The following is a 21,841-nucleotide window of genomic DNA, read 5'->3' as shown; positions in this document are numbered from 1 at the left end:
AGAAGGCTGGATTTTCAATAATTCTATATAGTTATTAGAAGCCTCTTTTCTTTCCAAATACTTATGAACCACCCTATGGTACGATATGTGTTTCCTAAGACTAAACTTTTAATTACGATTCTTCCCCTTAATCTTGATTCATTATTTGTATTATATGAATACTGATACGAAAATTTAACAGGCAGCTAACAGTGATAATTTCCCTTCGCATGCTATAAAAATCTGCCATAAGCACCTCACATTCAAGCTAGTCTCTATCTCAAAAGTCAAATTCTGTGCCATATGGAAGCATAAAATATGGGAAAGCACTCAGGAATATATCTCAGGAGTGCAGAGACTTCTCTCTGGATTGTGGATTCTCTCTCAAACATGCTTTGAGAGTCAGAGTTTTTCTCTAAGTATTTTGCCTAACGGGCTTGACCCATGACCCTGAGATTAAGAGTCCCATGCTCTACTGACCAAATATCACTTCAGACTGAATAGTGGGGGTGCTGTTTTGAATGCTTTCCCATGTGAAAGTTCATCAGCAAGTAAATAATTAACTTATCAGGGAGAAAGCCCGGCTGACTTTTTGCTGTGGCACTGTTCTACTTGCAAATATATTAAATATATATTAATGTAGGGGAACAATCAAAAGTCATCCTCCATCAATATTTTGAATTGACACCTCCCATTCTTCCTCCTTAGAACTCTACTACCATATTCTGTTACATACTTGACAAGCTGGGTTTTCTCTTCCAGAAAGAATAAGCTTGTATTTAACTGACAGGCAACATCAGCTATTTTTAGACCTTCCACCCAAAGTTTTCTTGTTGATGAAACAGATGCATTAAATCAGGTGGTATCTCAACTAACAGGGCGACTGAACTGGATCAAGGATGTCTCAGATCTACTATAACTCTTGTCTGCCTTTGGCCAAGCCAGCAGAGATCTTGAAGGGTTGCCAGGATACCAAGGAACACAGCCTCTCTTGCAAATCACAGCAATAGTGTTTGCATCAGTTCCAAACTCAATGCTTTTAATTCACCTGGTTTCAGCGACATAATAGCTGCCAATCATCGCGAATCTAAAATGGGAACTGTAGACGCTATCTATTTATCTTGGGCTGAACAAGCATTAGTGCAGCTCTGATAAATCACACAGGAGCCACAAAACCAGAGAACAACCCCTCTAGCATGGCTGCTTGTTGGTTTCTACACATTGCACCATGATGCAATACCAAAACACACAAACTGGCAAGCGAACAAAGTGCTCAACACTTAGCTTCATGGTGTGCAGAGGATTCAAGGGCGCTGATGTAAGTTTATTTTGCAACTTAACAGAAACTCATGAATCTTGCCACTGAACAGCGCACCAATGAATTATTACTGCTTGCATGTCTCAAATCACCCAACAGACATATATTTTATGCATAAGCAAGGAGCTCCCTCCTCAGTAGGAGCTCCCCACCAACACTTCCAAGGTCACCACTATATATTGAGACAGCATTTTATAAAATGGCCAAAGGAGGATCGTAGGACAACAGACTGTCCTCTTTCCTCAACTACAACCTGATACACTAGTAAGTACTGTGAAAACTACTTGGTCCTAGTATCCTCACTTGCTGCTCTCTGGTCACTATGTTAAAGTTGCATGGTGGAAAATGCTATATATTTTGATGCTAATAATGGGCAGAGAAACTATAAAGACAAGCGGCCTTCTTGGTAGTTGCACCCACCCTGTGGAACATCCTCCCATCAGATGTCAAGGAGCTAAGTAACTATACAACCTTCAAAAGACAACTGAAAACAGCCCTGTATAGGGAAGTTTTAAAATGTTTGGTGTTTTATTACGTTTTTATGTATGTTGAAAGCAGCCCAGCTCTTCATTCAAGGATCGGAGGGCAGATGACCAAAAAAAACCCACACAAAATACATAACATAATAATAAAATGTGCAATAACACACATCCATATTGAAAAGGCTATATAGATTGTTTAACAGCAAAAGGCCTAGTTAAAGAGGAATGTTTTCGCTTGGTGCCTGTAGACACTCCCTTACCTTAATTTAGAAAATTATATATTTATACAAACTTATTCTACTAGAAATTTCCATTCCGTTGGGAAGTTGTAGTTCCCCCTTAGCATTCATCTGAATCACACTACTCAACTTCCTCTTGCAGCTATGAGACCCAGCTGCTGGTGCCACCTAGTGACTTTACACGACCATACAGGTTCAAATATTTCCAGTCCACCATAAGCTGCTATAGTCCAATAGCGGCTGGTGCAGCAGGGCAAAGCATTGGCGCTCCCCTGCCACCTTTTTATCCGTGGGAATCCAGAAGGCACTGGGCCCAATCACTGCACAACAATATGCCCAACATCTTCACATGTGATGAAGGCTGAGGATATGGTGGTGGCTACAAGGCTAAGGGGGCGTCAATTAGGATTGCTCCCCAAGGCTGCAAAATGAACCCCACTTATCTGGGAGTTAAGTTCCTTTGAATTCAACAGGACTTCTGAGTAAATGTGATTAGGATTGCACTCTAAATCCTATCAATTTCAATGGGACTTTGTGCAATATTCATAAGATCAGAGCCTCTTTCAATTACCCTTTTCTGCCATCTAGAGCTCTGTTGAAAAGGGGAAAAGAAGAGGTTGTTGCTGCCCCCTTGCCCCAGTCAATCTGTCTAGTCCACAGCAGTGTCGCAGCCATATTTGCAAATACCATATTTTTCGCTCTATAAGACACACTTCCCCCTCCTAAAAAGTAAGGGGAAATGTGTGTGCGTCTTATGGAGCAAATGCAGGCTGTGCAGCTATCCCAGAAGCCAGAACAGCAAGAGGGATCGCTGCGCAGCGATCCCTCTCGCTGTTCTAGCTTCTGGCTTAGCCGCGCGAAGCCTCTTCAGGGCAGCGGGATGAAGGCTCCCCCTGTCCTGAAGAGGCTTTGTGCGGCTATGTGTGTTGTGTGTGTGTGTACTCCACACCCACCCACACCCACAATCAGCCAGCTTATGTAACAGAACATGTCTTTGGGATTCAGAATATTTTTTTTTCTTATTTTCCTCCTCTAAAAACTAGGTGCGTCTTATGGTCTGGTGCGTCTTATAGTGCGAAAACTACAGTGATCTGTTTGTTGTTTGCCCTGGTAGTAGCTTCTCTCAAGGTGGCCAAAGCAAACAATAAACAGGTTCTTTGCAGAGATGGCTACAAATGCTGTGGGCAAGACAGGTTCTCCATGGGGTATGAAGCAGTACCACTGCCTCGCCTCCGAAATACGGTGAGTCATAACCCCATGCACAATTACATAGAAGTAGACCCCACTGAGCTCAGTGAGAACTTACTTGCATATATAAATGCACAGTATCAGGACTATAAAGTCACAAAGCTGACACATGTGCCATTTGTGGAGAGGCTTCGTCACCACAAAATAGCTGCATGCTTTAAAGTTGACAGTTTTACTCCAGTGTCAGCAAGTGCTAAGGTCTATTCTGTTTCCCAGGCGCCTTTCCAAATGGAGCAAACCAAGACATTTTACAGCGGAGCATCTGTTACCTGTGGAGGTTCATAGATGGCAGCAACCTCAGCTCGGATACCTAGAGGGATGTCCTTGTGCTCTGTATACTTCCCGTATAAATACCCAAAATGCTGGTTTCCCGTTTTCCTCCAGAAGTCCAAGAAACGATCTGCAATTGTATGGTTCTCAAACATGATGTTATCCACATGCCTGTATTTCTGCCGTTTGAAAAGCATAATAATGTATCAAGCAAAGCCCTTTGATAAGGATCAATGATGTTCAACACAGTCACCCAGTCTACATAAGATTTGAGCTTCCTATATTCTAACTCAATTCTGTCTCACAGACTGACACCTCTTTATTCTCAACTGACTTGCCTTGGCTGTATAGGCTATGGATCAGTGAGGAAAACAGTGGAGAGAAATCGTTTGCCCCTACTATTCTACCACTTTTTCAAAACCCATCCCCCCTAACAAAATAGTTCTCACACGGAAAATCAGCAATCTAGTTCAGCTGTTAATGCTCAACCATGGTTTAGTGCTATACATGAGCCTTAGACCAGGGGTCACCAACGTAAGGCCCATGAGCCAGAAGCAGCTTGCAGAAATCGTTTGACTGGCCCACAAGCCGCCCCTAAACTGAGCTGTGCTAAACCATCACAGTGCAGTGCGGGGACTCGCCTTCCGCAGCACTGAAAATCGCCAGCACGCGTGCGCAATCCAACCCACAGAGGGATCTCTGCGGGATTGATTTGGCCCAGGCAAGATAAACCTTGCCGACCCCTGCCTTAGACTCACATATTTGTCTTCCTTCTCCGATGGAGCCATGAGAAACAAGATGGAAGCTTTCATTTATATTTTCAGTTCACCATGGATGACTGTGATAGTCAAAGCTAAAACCGTGGTTAGCATTAACTACAGTCTACAGAAACAAGCAAGGGTCATTGACCTTGGTTAAGTTGGCTTGTTCTCCCAAATCAACTAACCAGTATGCCTGGCTTGGGACATAATGAATCAGTTAGTTGAAAATGGAAGCAAGAGCTTCCAAACTCCCTCGCTGTGGCTGACCCAAAGGAGCAGGAAGCAAAACTCATAAGCCTGAGGTTCCTTCACGTTAAATCTAAAACCCAGTTGAGAATTATGACTGAACAGAGCCAGTATACATTACAGGAATTCAAAGAAAATAACACCTAGATCCCTTTTCACCAACCACTTACTCCATTCTTACAAGTCCACAGCTTTTTGTGATCGTATTAAGAAATCTGAGCAGGTGGTTCTCAAATCCACTAAAGGCTCCTCTCCTATCTCATGCCAAGAACATGAGTCCTCCAGTTACAAGGAATAAGAACGTGTCCCTGTCATCCTGTGCAAAAGCTAACCAACCGTGTTTACACCAAGGGAAAAACGCACCCAAATCTAAGCTGGACATTCATTTCCAAAAAGAAAAACAGCAGACATAACAAATGCCTCTGCTGTTCTGATCTTACCTGCCTGTTGAGTGTGATGGCACTTGGCTGGCACTTAGTGCAAATGCCTTCTGGCCACGGGGGATGTCCCTCACACCCAGATTTAATCTTGCAGCTAATGTTTTCAAGGGCAACAAACTTCCCCCTAAACAGGGAAAACAAAGGACATACTTACCACCCAAGTATTTATAAAAACAAAAGAAGCTCCTATGCTGAGTGGTGTGCAACAGACATCAGATCAGAACATTTCGTCAGGCTCGCACAACATGTCCCAGGCCCAAGTGTAAATCTGGGGGTGGGGTGTAACTAGCAATGCATTGCAGAAGTCAACCTATCTCCCCTCATTATAGCTGGCATTAGCAAAAATGTCAAGACATGCTGGAAACAGGGATACAGGACTCAGCGACACATGGACTGGAGTCTGTGTGTGAAAGATCAACATCAACTAGAGCATCTGCAGGTTGCTTTCGTCTCACACCTCTTTTGTGCGTGTACAGAGTCCTTGCAGTGTTCTTGCAATGTATATGAGATCACAATTCATTGACTTAAATAAATGCAACCCCCCTTCACAAAACAATGCCAATGGCATCAATCTGTGGTCCTGGTTTAGGAAAAGATCTGCTGATTAAGGGAGGGAAATAACTACAAAGTTCTCAATCTTTCCTCCCCTCTGCAAAACTGTTTTGAAAATTACCTTTTTGCCACTGCTTGAAGTGAATTAGTTTCCCCGGCTATAAATAATCTTAAGGATTTTCACATTCTGTTTTATCATCTATAAAGAGTTTTCTCTGAAGAAAAGGTGCAGGTTTCTTACTTGTCTGCGCCTCCGGTCAGTTTCCTGATGTAGGCATGGAATGACATATGCTTCACAGGGGGTTCCAGATGGTTTAAATAATCCTCATCAAAAGGCTGCCAAAAAAAGAAATGCACAAAGGAAAACCAGGTCAGACACCTACTTGATAACACATTGATCACTGAACAAATGGATGTTTTTGTCCGAACTCCTTTGCTAGCATTCAATGTGGAAAGAATCAGAAAGCTTTGTGCTTCTTTTCCACAGCTGTTACTAGCCTGACAAGAATGGTGGAGGCCTTTCTCCAGACAGTAGAAGTGTTAGCCCCACTCAAATTGTCTTCAGAAACCCAACCTGTCTCATGGGTAGAATAGTCTTCTTCTTTTTAACTGGCAGAGCTAAAGGCTAACTGATCAAGCATGCCTGGAGAACTCTGGCACGGGTGAATGTGTCCCCGTTTGTCTCTATTGGAAGATCTCTACACAACTGAGAGAGGAAATAATAATCAGAACTGTTGCAGTATATAAGAATACAGCACAAGTTGTTCTGAGGTGCACCTCTGCAAACGAACGGAAAATCCATAATGCCAAGAAAGCAAAATGCACACAAATTTAGTGAGGGCAGGAGGAGAGAGAGCTTTGCTTGAGCATTTAGTGATATAGCCTGCTCAATCCACTACTGCAGAAAAACAGATGTCAAAAGCCTGATAAATGCAAGTACTGCTCAGACGAGATATATCCAAGGGACTTGTTCAGCCTCTTTGGCCATTATCAGCACAGACAGGACACATTAATGTTTCAGCAGCGTCCTCTCAATTGCTGCCATTAAAGCAACTATATTCGGGGGGGGGGGACATTTTAACAAGTAAAATATTACCATAGCAGCTACAGTTTTACTCCTTACCTCTAATGGTACACAGTGCACACATTTGCCCAGCGGGCCATGTCGACATCTGTGTAAAGAGAAACAAAAGTCAACAACCATGTTCCCTAGCAGCCGAAAAGCACTCTGAAGTTTTCATACATTTTTTACAGAGTTAACAAATTTAAAAGAAGTAACTGGAAAAAACCAGCAGCAAGTCTGCTTTAAAAATAATAATCATCATAATAGTCAGACATTAACATATCAGAGAAGCCTACACCTGCTAATTAAATTACTGTATCATCTAGCTTTAGTTTTCACCACCAGGTATCAGAAACTAATTATTTAGAGCGCTGAATTAAGACACCATAGTTTTTTGCAATACACAGATTGGCTATTTTTTTAGGACAGGTGCAGTGTATACCAGCTGATAAAGGATAATGAGAAACACTAGGCAGGGCATCCTCATTCAATGAAATACGGCTCTAGCGCTCAGCACTCATATAGCCTTCTAAGAATCAGTTTCTTGGTTCACTGTTGGTTCCTTCCTTAATAAATGTTAGTCTGTCGCTATTGCTAGCAACAACATAATACATTCTCCAGGAATATATGTAGGAAGTTAGGCATAGCCTCTTAACAAAAGAGCAGAGAATGTTGCCTTTGATGGTTTTATGAGCACAATTTTTATCACTGAACTGCTGTTAAAAATGTCTAGACAAAAGTTCACTATTCAAGGGCTTCCACTTTTTGATCTTCACCGAAGCAATGATTTACATGTATGCAAGGTCATATAAAGGGGCAAAACGGAGCTATTACATTTTAAATTGAACCATGCCATTTTTAAATTTTAAGTCCAACTCTTCTGCAAGTTACTACCAATAGGATGATCGTTACAGTGAACAAGCGGCCAACAGGTAGTCACAATGTCCCTTCCCAGTCACAGGTCAAACCACGGGATGTCTTCAATATTCCTCTTGAGAGCTGAGCGTTTCAAGCTTCTTTAAAGCTTCCATAAAGGAAATACATGGTAACTCTAAGCTGGAGTCTCAACATAATTGACAAAACCTGTGACATCTCTGTAGGTATGTGGCTATTTCAACTCAAAGAAAAAGAGGCAGCATAAAGACAAAGACATAAAACCAGGCAGAGGCTCTAGAATCATGACGCCTGCTACTGTGTGCACTGGGTTCCATTTTCACAGCTTCTTTGAAACGACAACTAAATATACACACAGCCTTTCTGTAATGCGAGTTTTATTGTTTTTCGTATTTATAGAAACATCAACATTTGAACCAACTTCAAATGTGACGACGACTAGCAAGGCTAGTCATCTCATTGTTCTCCAAAACACTAACACTTTTTGTGCAAGAGTGATGGGCTGTTGCAGCACCATACACATTACCTTACAATATTACAGATGGTTTATTTATTATTGGGGTGCGGTGGGGATCATCCATTAACATACTACATGATATAACTTTTGCAAATTCTGTATTGACTGGGTAACAGTATGTATTGAAACAGCTCGGAGCCACAATACCTGAAGGACCATCTCTCCCCAGATAAAACTGTCCTGGACTCTGCGTTTATCATCTGAGGCCCTTCTTCATGTGCCTCCTCCATGTGAGGTCTGGAGGGTGGCAACACGAGAACGGGCCATCTCTGTAGTGGCTCCCCGTTTATGGAATGCTCTCCCCAAGGAGGTTCACCTGGCAACCTCATTATATATTTTGAGGCGCCAGCGTTCTTCTTCAACTAGGCCTTTGGCCGATTAATATTCTATAGCCTTTTAAATGCATTTGTGGGAAGGGGGTTATTGTTTTGCTGTTGTGTTTTACTTATTTGCTTGTTTCTATCCAGTATTTTATTCTGTGAACTGCCCTGAGATCTTATGATGAAGGGCGGTGTATCAATCTAATAAATAAAATAAATATTACTGAGTCAAGTCATACAACCGCTGTGGTATAAACGACTAATTTACAGCTTGGACAGCACAGAGACAGAACTGGTAGCTTTTTCACAAGGGTTCTCAAACTGCGAGGCTGGCTTTCTTAAGGATGTCCCTACCACTATGTTCACTATCTGGGCTAGATATCAATGCAGCAATCCTCACCTTTAAAATCCTGACCTTTTGTCCCCTGACAAAGAACCTTGAAATAGACCCATACAGCCCCTTCCCTGGTCCCTTTTCATATGACCTGCTTGCCAGCAATCTGAGAAGAGTGAGTGCTGCAAGGTGAATCGCATGGATTGACATTAATTAGGCTTGGAAAAGCTTATAACAGTAAATGTCCCCGTGTAATATTATGCAGCTTTGAGAACTGCTCTATAAAGTGCAGAGAGAAAGTGCAATGGTATTTACTGTTGCTGATCTTTGTTCCTGTAAATCTTTCCATCTTGTTTTATTAGGTACTGGTCAATTTCATCTTCTACCACCTGGGGAACACCTAGAGGGCGAACTCCTTGAGACATCGATGATGTATCCATGTTCTCAGAGGAAGAGCCAGCTGGACTCGAGGGAAAGAGAAACAGCATATCCCCATGCCTATAATTGGAGACAAAAATGTGACAAAACCATTACCAAATAAATAAATAAATAAATTAAAAAAAATAATTATTTATACCCCACCCATCTGTCTGAGTTTCCCCAGCCACTCTGGGGAAAATGGAAATTATGAAATTTCAATTATGAAAATGAACACCACTTTCATACTTAGGTACCACCCCACCCCAGTGCCTCAGTGTTGATAATTCACAAGCAATTATGTGTAGCCTACACATTCGCCATATTGGCTCCAAGGGCTGCACCTGGTGGGAAATGACGGGCCGCGTATACAGAAGCCTGATACTGCTAGGTTGGCAGGAGCTGGGACCAAGCAACGGGCGCTCACCCTGTCACAGGGATTCGAACTGCCAACCTTCTTATCGGCAAGTCCTAGGCTCTGTGGTTTAACCCACAGCGCCACCCGCGTCCCATAAGTGGTCCTTACAGGAAGCTATTTTCTCCTGCATGGCCACTCACCATGGAACAGGACTGGTGGGGTAGATCCTAGGGGTAAGAGGGTATGGCTTACGTGAGAACAGGAGTCCGGATTCAGAGGCCTGGGGGACCACCTGCCTGTTCTATAGTCTTGACATTAGCACTATACATTACAGGTTGGATCTAGAGTGTCCCTTCTGCAAAGGGAAAGGCTTTTTCTAATCCAGAAGAAATAAGGTCTTATGAAGGCTCCTACTGGAGGAGGAAGGGAGAATTTTTTTTACCCATTCCCTTCCCCTTGTAGTCCCCTGTAGAATGGTCCTTCTAACCCTTCAGAGCAACTTTTCGGGGGGCATAGGGGGCTGAAGGGGGGGAAATGCTCCCACCTTTCCTCAAGCAGGAGCTCCGGATCCAGCCTAAATCAGTACAGTGGTACCTCGGGTTAAGAACTTAATTTGTTCCGGAGGTCCGTTCTTAACCTGAAACTGTTCTTAACCTGAAGCACCACTTTAGCTAATGGGGCCTCCTGCTGCTGCCGCGTGATTGCCATGTGATTTCTGTTCTCATCCTGAAGCGAAGTTCTTAACCCGAGGTACTACTTCTGGGTTAGCGGAGTCTGTAACTTGAAGCGTCTGTAACCCAAGGTACCACTGCATCAGTTACAGAGCATTCGTGTGCATGCTAACTTGGAAGTTAAATCTAGTTGTGCTCAAGTACCTGTGCAGAGGACTGCAATCTTAAAAGAATCTCTGGCTCTCTGCATGATGTTTCTTTCTAATTTACGCCAATCAATGATGCTGCTTTTTTAAAGACGTGGTTTTCGGTGATGCAGTTTCCCCAAGATGAGCCAACAGAGCACAATCACTCAACTTCTGTCCAGTGCTACATTTTAAAGATGTTCCCATCTCTCCTCCCCAATCAGGGATGGAACAATTGAGAATCCATGGAAAACATAAAAGCTTTTCCAGATTCTCCTTCTAAACAGCACATTCCCTTCTATCGTTATTGATAGGCTACCAAGAACAGCAGACAGGGGGAAGGCTATTCACCAGGGTAGGGGCAGCACATCCCATTTTGCTGCTTGAGGCAAAGCAGGAAGTGTCATCTTGCCCTGCCCTCCTGCTGCCAACACCATACCTACTGCTGCTGCTGCTTCTCTGCCTGCCCTGCCACCTTCACTGCTGGCAGATAAACAGCACCAATTTCAGGCAAGATCTTGCTGAAATCTTGCACGCTCAACAAGATCTCGCACAATTTTGGCTGCTTCCGGTGTCTCTTTTGTTCCAGTCTCTCTTCTGCCACCTTGCGGACTTCTGCCACCTGAGGTAGTCGCCTCAGTCTGCTTAATAGCTGAGCCGGCTCTGTGCCAGGGTTCTGGAAAGAACCTTGCTACACCAAGCCTAACTTTTCTTCTCCTAAACAGAAACATCCAAGCTTAGCAGACTCAGACCACAGCTTTAAGAACTGGAGAAGGAGCGCTCTATTTAGATAAAATAATAAAAAATAAGAAGCTACGTGCACTTGGAAAAGGCTACTATCCAGAAAATATCAACTGTTTTTGAGCAAGTGAACTAATGTGCTTGGGTTAGTGGTGCAAGGTGTTGGTAGCAATATCTCCGTGAGAGTCTGGGTTTTATGCCAGAGATTCTCATAGACTATAACAATAAGGGGAAACTACTGTAAGGCAATACTGGTATTTAAGTCCTGTGATGTTAAGCAAAATAGAAACAAGGCAAAAATGTGTTGGAGGTGTAGGAAGGAACCAGGAGACCATTTTCATATGTGATGGAAATGTAGCTTACTGCAAAAAAGTCAGAAAACAAGCAGTGTATTGGGATATGAAATACCATTCTATTATTATTACGATTAAATTACACAAAATATCTAATAGACAGTTCCTGGAATAATGCTGCTTGTGCAGAAATGGAAGTCCCCTTTAGTAATTAATATCAATGAATGGATCAAGGTTGGAAATTCATTTTAATGTCAAAATTGACGGCTTTTCTGAGATCTGATGAGATGGGTCAAAGACAAAATTAATTTACTGCAAACTATTTCTTTGAATGCAGTCAAAATTACTCCTGACTCTAAGGCAATAGTATAGTTTTGAATTCCTTTAATGGCACTGAAATTACTTTATTATTAATATTATTATTTTCTGGGTTTATTTTTAATTCTTTATTCTATTAACTGTAATGAAGACAGTTAGTCAGGAAGTCCGAGATGCTACAATAGGATCGTTTTATTACTAAAAACAATGTTTTCTGGTGTTCTGCTTTTATCTGTAAAATGGTTTACCTACTTGACAATATCGTTCCAGGATGATGGTAAAATATTACTGCTTTTGCTGCTTCTACTACATTTCTAAACAAAAGTGGGTAAGCACAGATTTCCAATGGGCTCATTATTCAACCCATGTAAACCTGAATGCACGAGGCGTCAGACTGGATGTAATGTTAAGTGCAAAAAACATGAAGACTGCATGCCATACTCTGCAAACCAACAGGAACAGCTAGGAAACTTATTGCTAAGCCACAAATTAGCCTATAAGCAGGAGACTTATCCATTAGAGTTCATGCAATTAAAGAAAACATAGGTGCATCTGGCTGCTGTTCAGCTGCTTTTTCGTTCCAAAGCGAAAGGCAATTAAAAAAGAAAAGGAAAAGCTAACAGAGGAGCCAATTAGTCACCTGCCCTTAAATAGAACATCCATCCAAGGGAAATGAAACAGCTTCCTCCCTGCTGGCTTTTTACAAACAAGTGAGAACTTCCTTGTTTCGCTGGGAATTAGCTACTGCTCTACCCCATTTTAATTTTATCAGAATAATAATTATTACTGTTTTAATTGTTGTCAATTGCTATCACGACTGCCAACAACATGTGTGTACCATTTAGATCTGGAAGAGGGCAGAACGGGGCAGGGCTTATGCATGCTCCGCCAACACACACAGGGGCCAGGAACGGGACCCCCGTGTCTGTATCCAAGCTGAAGGGTCCAATAGATCCAGCATTGCCATTAGAGGGCAAGCAACATCCCTTCCAAATTTGGTTCTTACAATATTGAGCATATAGTATTCTAAAATCCATTTTATTTTAACTAGTACAGTGGTACCTTGGTTTTCGAACATAATCCGTTCTGGAAGACCGTTCGAGTTCTGAAATGTTCTAAAACTGAAAACTCAATATGGAAGCCTGTTCCACTTCCAAGGTGAGTTCGAAAACCAAAACATTTACTTCCGGGTTTACGGCATTTGAAAACCGAAATGTTCGTCGACGGAGACGTTCGAAAACCAAGGTACCACTGTATCATGAAATTAGGTATCCAAGGAAAAATTGTGCAGCAGAAGCAGCCCAACTCTCCCATCTCCTTTCTAGACCAAGTGCATGTAAACAAAGAAAGAAATGGATTAAAACAATTTTGGGGGTCAAAAAAGAATTAATGCACTGTAACATATTAGAATACGTTACTAAGTAGTACTTCATAATTCTTGCAAAATCTTGATTCAAGAGATCTGCTTCATCTAAACCCATAGACATAAATAGGACAGACAACACCACATAGGGAATATTAGAGTGGGTATTTTTGTTCAGTTGCCAAGAGAGGCACTGTCAAGAAATCTGAGCAGCCTTGGCCAAAAAGAAACAGAGCCTACTATAGTCCAACAGTGGCTCCATGTCTTTTGCAAAGTACTTACTTGATTTTTAATAAGTTGAGGGACTTATTGGGAGATGATGTGATCTCACCAGTCCTGTTTCTATTGATGTACACAGAAAATCCATTATTTCTGAAGCCAAATTCTTTTGCAACCTAGAAAAAAAAGAGAACATAATGTCTACAGCAGAAATCTCATACAGTTACGGTATGTTTATCCCTACAACACAAGACTCAGATGTTATCTCCACATGGAGTTTATTACACAAAAGTGGAAGCGGAAATATCTGAAATGTACACTCACAGAATCCACAATACATATTATGTAGACATTGTATGGGTGGAAATTTCAAATTAAGCTACACTTGTCAGCAATTAACGTTGAAGTCAATGCTGAAACAGGGTTAGGCCCATTTCAGGGAATAATTTTCACTCCGGAAAACAGGGAGCAGGCAAGCCCAACTGGTGCACTCCCAATTGTTTAAACCTGGTAAAAGAAATTTCTAAATGAAAGTAAAATACAGATTAGAAGAGGAAAATGTCATCAAGATCTTTCAAGTCTTCCTGTTCACAGGTAAAAGTACATGGGAATTACTGTGGAAACATAATCTGTTGTTTAGTTGTATAGGTAATTAGGCAAAGTACCTTACTGCAACTCTGGCAAATGCACAAAATAAAGCCCATTAGAGCTGATAAGATGGTTATAAATTAAACAGTTGTCCAAATCAGCCATTCGACTTTGAAAATGGAGCTCAGTGTAAGAAACGCCAGTCTTGGATTATGGAGTTTGCTCTCAGTGGGGTTTCACCTAGCCACTTCCCATAAAAAGAACTTGTTCCATTGGCAGTGGGTAACAAAGTTTAGTACAATGGAGGTGGGGAAGAGCCCCTGCTGAAAAAGGGCTAAGAGCTTAACCCCACTGCAGTAAGCCTCAGGTGCTGAGAAAGCAGCAGGAAATGTCAGGGTTTTCCAACAATCACTGTGGTTCAGGGCAGTCTCAGAAAAAGCCTCTGCCATTCTTCCATGCTTCTGAGTCAACTTGGAGCCAGGGACTGTCCTCAAACGTCTCCAAGAACAGTGGAGACCCTCTGTCATCCTCTTGATAGAGCAAAATAAAAATAAAAATGGGGCACTTGCAAGTGTATTTGTGGGTCCTTGCCTACTGGAAGATCTTCCCTAAATTTTGACGTATGCCACTGTACAGGTTCTATAGGTGAAAACCTGAATTACAGTACTTATGGTTTTGGTTTCAGTTGCATTGCAATTTTAGGCCGTTTTCATGAAGCTTATATTGAGCATAAATTTTATTGCTGAGTAGTGTTTGGAAATGAAATATTGTTTGTGTTGCATACCACTTTGGTTATATTTCAGTTAAAAAGGCAGCCATACAATAAGTTATAATAACACAGTCCAATCTGAAACCATTTTTGCTCAAGTTCCACTGGATTCAATATAACTCAATTCCTGCCATAGATGCTTTGGACTACAGACTCAGGCTGCATCAAGACATCTGATTTGTTTTGCTTGGCAACTAAATTATGGAAGAGGTTCCCAACTAACAGATGAATTTTGCACCACAGTCACTGTTTTGGCTTATGAGCATACAAATCAATCCCCCTAGTCCCCAAAGAAGCAAGCATAAACACAGAGGCCACCCCACTACTTGTAAAGCTTGTAAGTGCCTGGTGTATTGAACCACTACATCTGATCCTCTGCCATCAAAAGGTTTTTTTTAAAAATAAAAATAAAAAATACACCTCTGATTGAAACAGCCCTGGTGACATTTTACGATGCACTGAGGTTAGGCTTTGATAAAAGTTTCAAATGCGGGTTTCCAACCAAAGGGTGTTGGAGTTTAATTTTGGAAAGATTAGCTTCTTCTGTGATGTGTGTTGAACCACAAAGCCATCACTACTCTCTTCTAATTATGTTAAATCATCGTCAAAGAAAGCTTCTGGGTAAATCCAACCAAAGCCTAAAGAGCAGGTGCACAAACTGGCTGTGATGCGAAAACAGAGGTTCCCTATTGTTGCTTCCTTAGAAGAACAGCAAAGAATATGCCATGCTATAATACCTTTTTCAGAAACGTTGCAGCAGTTTCCCGCTTTGTTGCTGTGATGCGTTTCACTCCATCGGGTGATTGGACACGAATTATCTATTAAGAATGGCAAAGGTTTTGAAGAAAATTAGAAATAAAACAAAACTGTGAAGTTCTGAGTTTTGGGGCAAAAGAGGCTGAACATAGAGAACTGGCTTTTAAATGTAGGAAATAAACCAGCACAAATGCAGCCTGAAATTCCCTAAGAGGACAGTAATACAAAATTTAATGCAGGAATGTATAACTGGCAGGAAGAGGAATAAGTGGAATAGTAAAATCTAAAGCATTTTCATACAATCTTTTTTAAAGACACACAATGATAGGTTTCTAAGTTATTTTCCTGATAGAGACTGAGTTTACAAATCAAAAACAGCAGGAATTATATGCAAGCTCAGCAATAAACATTCATGAGTTTTCAGGCTGTTCTCTTAGCAGAAAAAAAAATTACATCAATTACAAATTACATTAACTGCCAGTGGCTCTCATTTTAGCACAGGGGTGGGGAAACTGGTCTTCCAGATGCTGATGAACTACAGCTTCCATCATTTCTGACCACTGCACATGGTGGCAGGGCCAACTGCAGCTAGAGTTCAAACACCACAGCAGTACAGTGCATTAAATCATGCAAGTCCTACGGGACATGCAACAATGGAGCAATCTCTTGAGATGGAAAAAGAAAGGCAGCTATCTACTCTGGGAAAACAACAGCTCAAGGTAATTGTCCCTAGGAAGGTAATCTTGGGCCTGAAGCACTGCTGCCTTGTTTTACACTTCTGAAGCTTTCATACATAGAGGTCAAGAAAAATAATCTGATATCCCTTTGCAATTTTGCCCTGTGAAAAAATGAAGGGCAACCTCAGCTGGAGAGCTATCCTTAAGTCCCTAGAAGGTAACCTAGGGGTCACAGGATTTTGTGGATCTACCTCTCCATGGGTGGAGCAAGAGGTCTGCCTCTTGGTGGGTGGAGCATGGATGTCTCCATGCTGCAGTCATGGAAATTTTTGCAGCTGTCTCCCCCATCATGTAGTAGGTGAGTATGTTAAGGGAGGCGCTGGATCCGAATTTCTCCTGTTCCCAACACACACACAACAGGGACAGGGTGAGTACATTGGCTCTGGTTCCAACATACCGTATTGGCCTGAATATAAGCCTCACTTTCCCCCAAAATTTCAACCATGAATAGTTAAAGTGCGGCTGCTATTCGCGACCTTACAGTATGCAGCCAGGAGTGCGGGGCAAACAGCTCCAGGAGCATGGCAAAGTCTCCCCCTTTCCCCAAGGCCAGAAAGGGAGAAAGCGAGGAAGGAAGGATGGGGAAAGGGTGCCGGCAACATAGCATGGCTCCCCCACCCTACCCAGTATGCAGCCAGTGAAGAAGGGAGCAGCTTATATTTGGGTGTTTCTTCTTTTTTTCACCTCCAGTTTTAAAGGTGTGGCTTATACAGTGGTACCTCTACTTACGAACATGATCTCTTCCGGGGTACTGGCCACACCCCAAAAAGTCCATAAGTAGAGGGCCGCTACTGTGCGTGCGTGCAGATCGCTTCTGTGCATGCATGAAGCACGCAGAACGCTTCTGCGTGTGCAGCGAACCTGGAAGTAAACACTGCCAGGTTTGCCACGTCCATAACCTTTAGTTACGTAACCAGAGCAGTACGTAACTAAAGGTATGACTATATTTCGGTGCAGCTTATATTCGGGCCAATACGGTACTTATTTTCCCATCTACTGGGACCAATGGAAGGGATTTGTCTTTTAAAAGACTGCAGAAAGGGAAAGAGGAAAGGAAACAAACATTGCTTTTATTCTGTTGACATAAACCTGACAGGCCTTTGGATTTGGTGGTTCCTCTGTCTTGGGTTCTTCCTCATTCACCCTCTTTAGATTGTTCTGCCCATGTTTTAAATGTACACATACAGTTAGGGCATATATCTTGCATTGTTTGAATAGTGTTTTATTTTTTATTGTACTGGCACATACTGCTTTGCACCACCTTGATACTTTCTATGAGTTTTAAGTATATAAACATAATGTGGTTTTGTAACACTGTTTTAACATTCAATTTTTCTGATGTTTGCTTTTATTACCTAACAAAATCCAACATGACAAAGCAGCATGTTGCCTGGGAGCAAGTCCCACTGAATTCAACAGAACTGACTTGTCAGTAAACATGCAGTGACTCTCTGTAGTATTCCACTCTGGAGTGAAAGCAGAATGACTAATACTAAGACCAAGTCACGCTATTAATTCCAGGCCCAACCCTGAATTTCAACAGCATGCAATAGGTCTTTTCTTTTCCATTTGAAAAATCACCTTCAAACTTGTGGGCTTTTCCAGATGGGAATTTACTGGGGGAATTGGTGCTCATACACACATCTTTTCACAGCATCCACATGGCACTGCTGCCATCAAAATGCCAGCCTATACTTTTTCTTTGTTGAATCCAGATTTTCCCTTACCATGGAAAATTCAGTAAGTAAAAATGGCCAGTTATAAAAACTGCAGTCATTGCTGGTGTGGAAGCTCACTGGTGCATTTTTGGATGGGTGGTTTGTCATGTGTCTAGCAGTCCATGGTGACCAAACCCATATTTTCCATTTGCTCATTGGAACACAACTTAACTGTTATGCTTCCACCAGCCTAAATGAAAGACCTCTCTTCCCTCAGACTGCCACATGCTGAAGGCACACACAGTTCGCAGGATCAATTTGCTCACTATTTTCACACAGTAAATGTGGGAATTACTTCTGAGATCATGGTAAATACACTGGGATTATTATTTTTTTAAAAAAATAGTAACTATTGAGTCAGCCTGCTCCATCCCACTGATGCACCTACCATATATAAACATTGTTAATGGATGTTAGCTTGTATTGTCTTATTTATACATCTAAAACCAATAACCTATTTATTTTTTAAAAAATTACACAGAATTAGGTAAGACCTCTTTATCAGAATGTCCAGTATTCCATGCTGCAGTACTTTTTTTGGAGGGGAGTAATGTGCAGTTGTGCACCTTATGGATATGGGATTTTGTTTTGTTTTTTTATTGACACACCCCACCTTGTCCCTCAAATCAATTAGCAGTTTAACATAGCTAAATGCCCCTTATGTTCAAGGTCTCCCTATGTTTTTAAATTAAAACCAAATGGGAATGTATAACCCTGCATCCCACCTTCCAAAAAAGTGAAAGCCTATATTTAATTTATTGGGACATATGACAACTAAGAGCTAGTAATGTTTGCTCTGGTGCACTTCTGTGATTATTTTCCCCTCTCCCAAAGTGTGCACATGCAGTACAGAAAGTGCATGCCCAAATTAGAAACAAGTAGCAGAGGGCGGGCAAATAATGATTTGAGTGGAAAGCCCCTCTCCAAAAGGCAGGATACATTCCCCAAAGCTCCATCCATTGGTGTAGACGGCACACAGAATAGCAACCAGCACTCACCTTGTGGGTGTTAACATGCCAATCACACATAGAGAGAAAAATGGATCTGAATAATACAGTATATAGCATTTGTCCATAATTACTCTGAAACTGTAGTATTCCTCAATCGTGATAACATAAAAGACTATTAGAAGACACTTTTAAAATGCTTGCTGTGTAGCTTTAGAAAAGTAACCTTAAAGGTTTTTGAAACTGAAAGGTTGCAGTGTCCAGATGATGATGATAGGCAGATAAGCTGCCTCAGCAGATAGCCCAAAGCACAGAATATCATCCAAGAAACCCGCCAATATTAAATGCCACCTGTAAGTCAGAATCTTATAATAGTGACATGCATTAGAATCCTTTACAAGCAGGGAAACTACCCTGTTTCCTAGACAGGCAAGGACAAGATAATTTTGAGAGAAGCCCCAACAAGAGCACTTTCCTAAAACTATCGTCTGTCAAGTCTTTCATGTGATTTGCACTTCCTACTGAAAACTATGCTGACTCAGTTCTACTACTAAAATTTGGTTTACACTGAAAACCAGGTGTCAGCAACCAAGTGGAGCATTTAATTGCCACAAAGAATACTACATAAACAACCTACCTTTTAAGCAGGTTAAACAGTGGCACTTACATTCCGTTTAGCTACAATCAAAGTGGATGATCTAACCCTACCAAAAACAGGTTTAACTAGAATGCCATTAAAACCACACCAGTCTCGCTCTAGAGACTGAAGGCTCTGACTGCATGCCAAAAATGCCCAAATAAGGCCCTGCCTCGTTTACTTGTATGGACAGTTAATGAATATTGATACATATGGTCAAGACTATCATAGATACTGGCAACAATTTATTAACAATGGCATAAGCTACATCTAGCTAACACACACACATTACTATAACTTGTGCTGTCCGCTCCTATGCAGTTACATACACCTGAATCTTCACAGGACCAGGCTGTTGAGAAAACTGAGTACTAGTGACCTAATAATTCAAAAGACAGCATTTCAAGCTGCCCATGGTTTCTCATGATTATGTGTTCATGCCTATGTGATATTAATCTCTATGCACTATAGGGAGGGATACACCCACACTATATGTAATTCAACCTTCAGACGTGTGTGCTCTTATGGAACAGAGTCTTCAAACATCTATAGGAAGGAGGTGGAGCACACAAGTAGAGCACACACTTTGCACACAGAATGTCCTGCATTTCGTCTGTAGTATCTCCAATTAAAAAAGGGTCAAGCAGCAAGTAACATGAGAGGTTTTTGTCTAAGATGCTGCAAAGCTGCAGCCAATTAAGAGTAGCTTATACTTGGCTAGTATAGACTGTCCTGGTGCAGGAGAGCTTCCTATGTTGCATATGGCATTAAGATAAATCTGTTCTTTCCCAAATGCCTCAAATAATTCCCTAAATTTTCTTCCTTCGTTCCATTAAAAATGCCTTAACTCAACTTATATTTGAAGGGATTAATTTCTCACCTTGTCCACATGGAGATAGGAAAACAATGTGAAGGCTTCTTCACAAGAACAACTTAATGTAAGGCAACTGCTGGAGTATTCCCACATTCTAGCATGAACTAAGTTTCCCTTATTCAGTAAGGAACATAATCCTCTGACATTCTACAACTGGAGCTAAGCCAAGAATGCTTATGAATTTTCTACAAGTTAAATCCAGGGGTTGTTGTTTTTTTGCCTTGTGCCCAACCTAACTGGGTATTGTCAGATGGATATAAATGCATCTAAAGCTTCAAGTGGAAAATAACTCAGCTACTTATGACCATACATTAAGAGTTACTTATCTCACGAGGCCCAGAATTACAATTACAGCCTGTGTGCTACCCTCCTACTTAATTCTGAAAAATATTAAGGATCCAACACCACTTGCCCCACTCACCCCTATGCCCACACTTGCACGCATGCACACACACAAGGGCAGGCCGCTAAATAGCCCAACAGCACATTGATCTTGAAAAAATAGCAACTGAACCTGGACGCTGAGAAATAAAATGGTCACTAAACCGAAGGCAAAACAAAAAAGACAGTTGCTGTTGCAGAAACTATGTTCCCGTGGGTTGCACACTGGCCGCACATGCTCCCCGCTTCCATGGGTTTTTGACAGAAGTTAAGGGAGACTAACTAGGCATATGCACACTGGTTTTTTTTTTAGTTTTATGCTAGCTGAAGTGTCATGGTTTCACCTAGAGGATTCTGGGAATTGTAGTTTGGTGCTCTGCTGGGAATTCTTAGTTCGCAGCCCCTCCCCCCCAACGTCGGGAACTGCAGCTCCCACTGTTCTCCCTTTGGGGGGTGGGGGGGAGAGAAGAAATTGTGATTAAAGCGGCTTAGCCCTGCGGTGCCCCGTCTTTTCCGCACTCCTCCGCCCTTTGGTGAAAGCAGAAGAGGGATCGCTTGATACTTCCAAGTTGTTGTGGTTTTTTTTTGGGGGGGGGGGACGTCGGACGCAAGCCACCGCCAGTGCCAGTATCTCCAGGCCGGACCGCCCCCCCCTCTCTCAGAAAGAAGGGCCGAGGTATCCCCCACGGAGAAATCATTCTTCCGCCTCCTTCACAGAACCTGCATGGAGAAGCTGGAGGGGAATCAGACACAGTTGGCCAATGCCACCCCCCCCCCCACTGGGGTGGGGATCCAGAGGCAGGGCGAGGCAGTCGGGGCAGGGGGGGCGCTCCCAAGACTCGCCGCCTCCCTCACCATGACAAAGAGGGAGGGAGGGAGCGGCGGCGCCTCCTGTTCCCTCACAGGCCTCACGTCGGGGGAACCCGGGGCAACCCAGGGCTGGCTGGCTGGGGGCGGGAATAGGACGACGACAGATGACCCCAGGTGCCCCCTTCTTTTCTCTCCCCCCCCCCCTCAAGCCCAACTTACAATATTCTCCGCCATGTCCTCGCCACCGCTCCCGACCCCGCGTCCTGCCCCGGCACCGGTAGCGCCGCCTCCTGTCTGCCAGCCAGCTTGTGCACCGCCAATAGTGCCGCGTCACCGTTCCCGCCCGGTAACGCAAGCGGAGGCAACAAGGTTCCGGGGGAGAAACGGTCCGCTGCT

General features: G+C 42.5%; 1 protein-coding gene across 1 annotated transcript in view; it reads right to left on the bottom strand.

Annotated features, from left to right (window-relative positions):
• Positions 1-21,829, bottom strand: part of NPLOC4 (NPL4 homolog, ubiquitin recognition factor) — a 49,074-nt gene extending 27,245 nt beyond the window's left edge. Inside the window, exons 1-8 of the mRNA XM_081899711.1 lie at positions 21,665-21,829; positions 15,323-15,403; positions 13,292-13,404; positions 8,979-9,161; positions 6,659-6,707; positions 5,777-5,871; positions 4,984-5,107; positions 3,536-3,715 (exon numbers count right to left, since the gene is read on the bottom strand). Of these exons, the coding sequence (XP_081755837.1) occupies positions 3,536-3,715; positions 4,984-5,107; positions 5,777-5,871; positions 6,659-6,707; positions 8,979-9,161; positions 13,292-13,404; positions 15,323-15,403; positions 21,665-21,679 (840 nt within the window). The 5' untranslated portion in view covers positions 21,680-21,829. The remainder of the gene's footprint in view (positions 1-3,535; positions 3,716-4,983; positions 5,108-5,776; positions 5,872-6,658; positions 6,708-8,978; positions 9,162-13,291; positions 13,405-15,322; positions 15,404-21,664) is intronic.
• Between the last annotated feature and the right edge of the window lie 12 nt (positions 21,830-21,841).

The sequence above is a fragment of the Podarcis melisellensis genome, assembly GCF_964234715.1.
Source record: "Podarcis melisellensis genome assembly, chromosome: 2".
Lineage (NCBI taxonomy): Eukaryota > Metazoa > Chordata > Lepidosauria > Squamata > Lacertidae > Podarcis > Podarcis melisellensis.
Note: the sequence above shows the minus strand (reverse complement) of the source record. Positions and strands in the feature narration are given on the sequence as shown.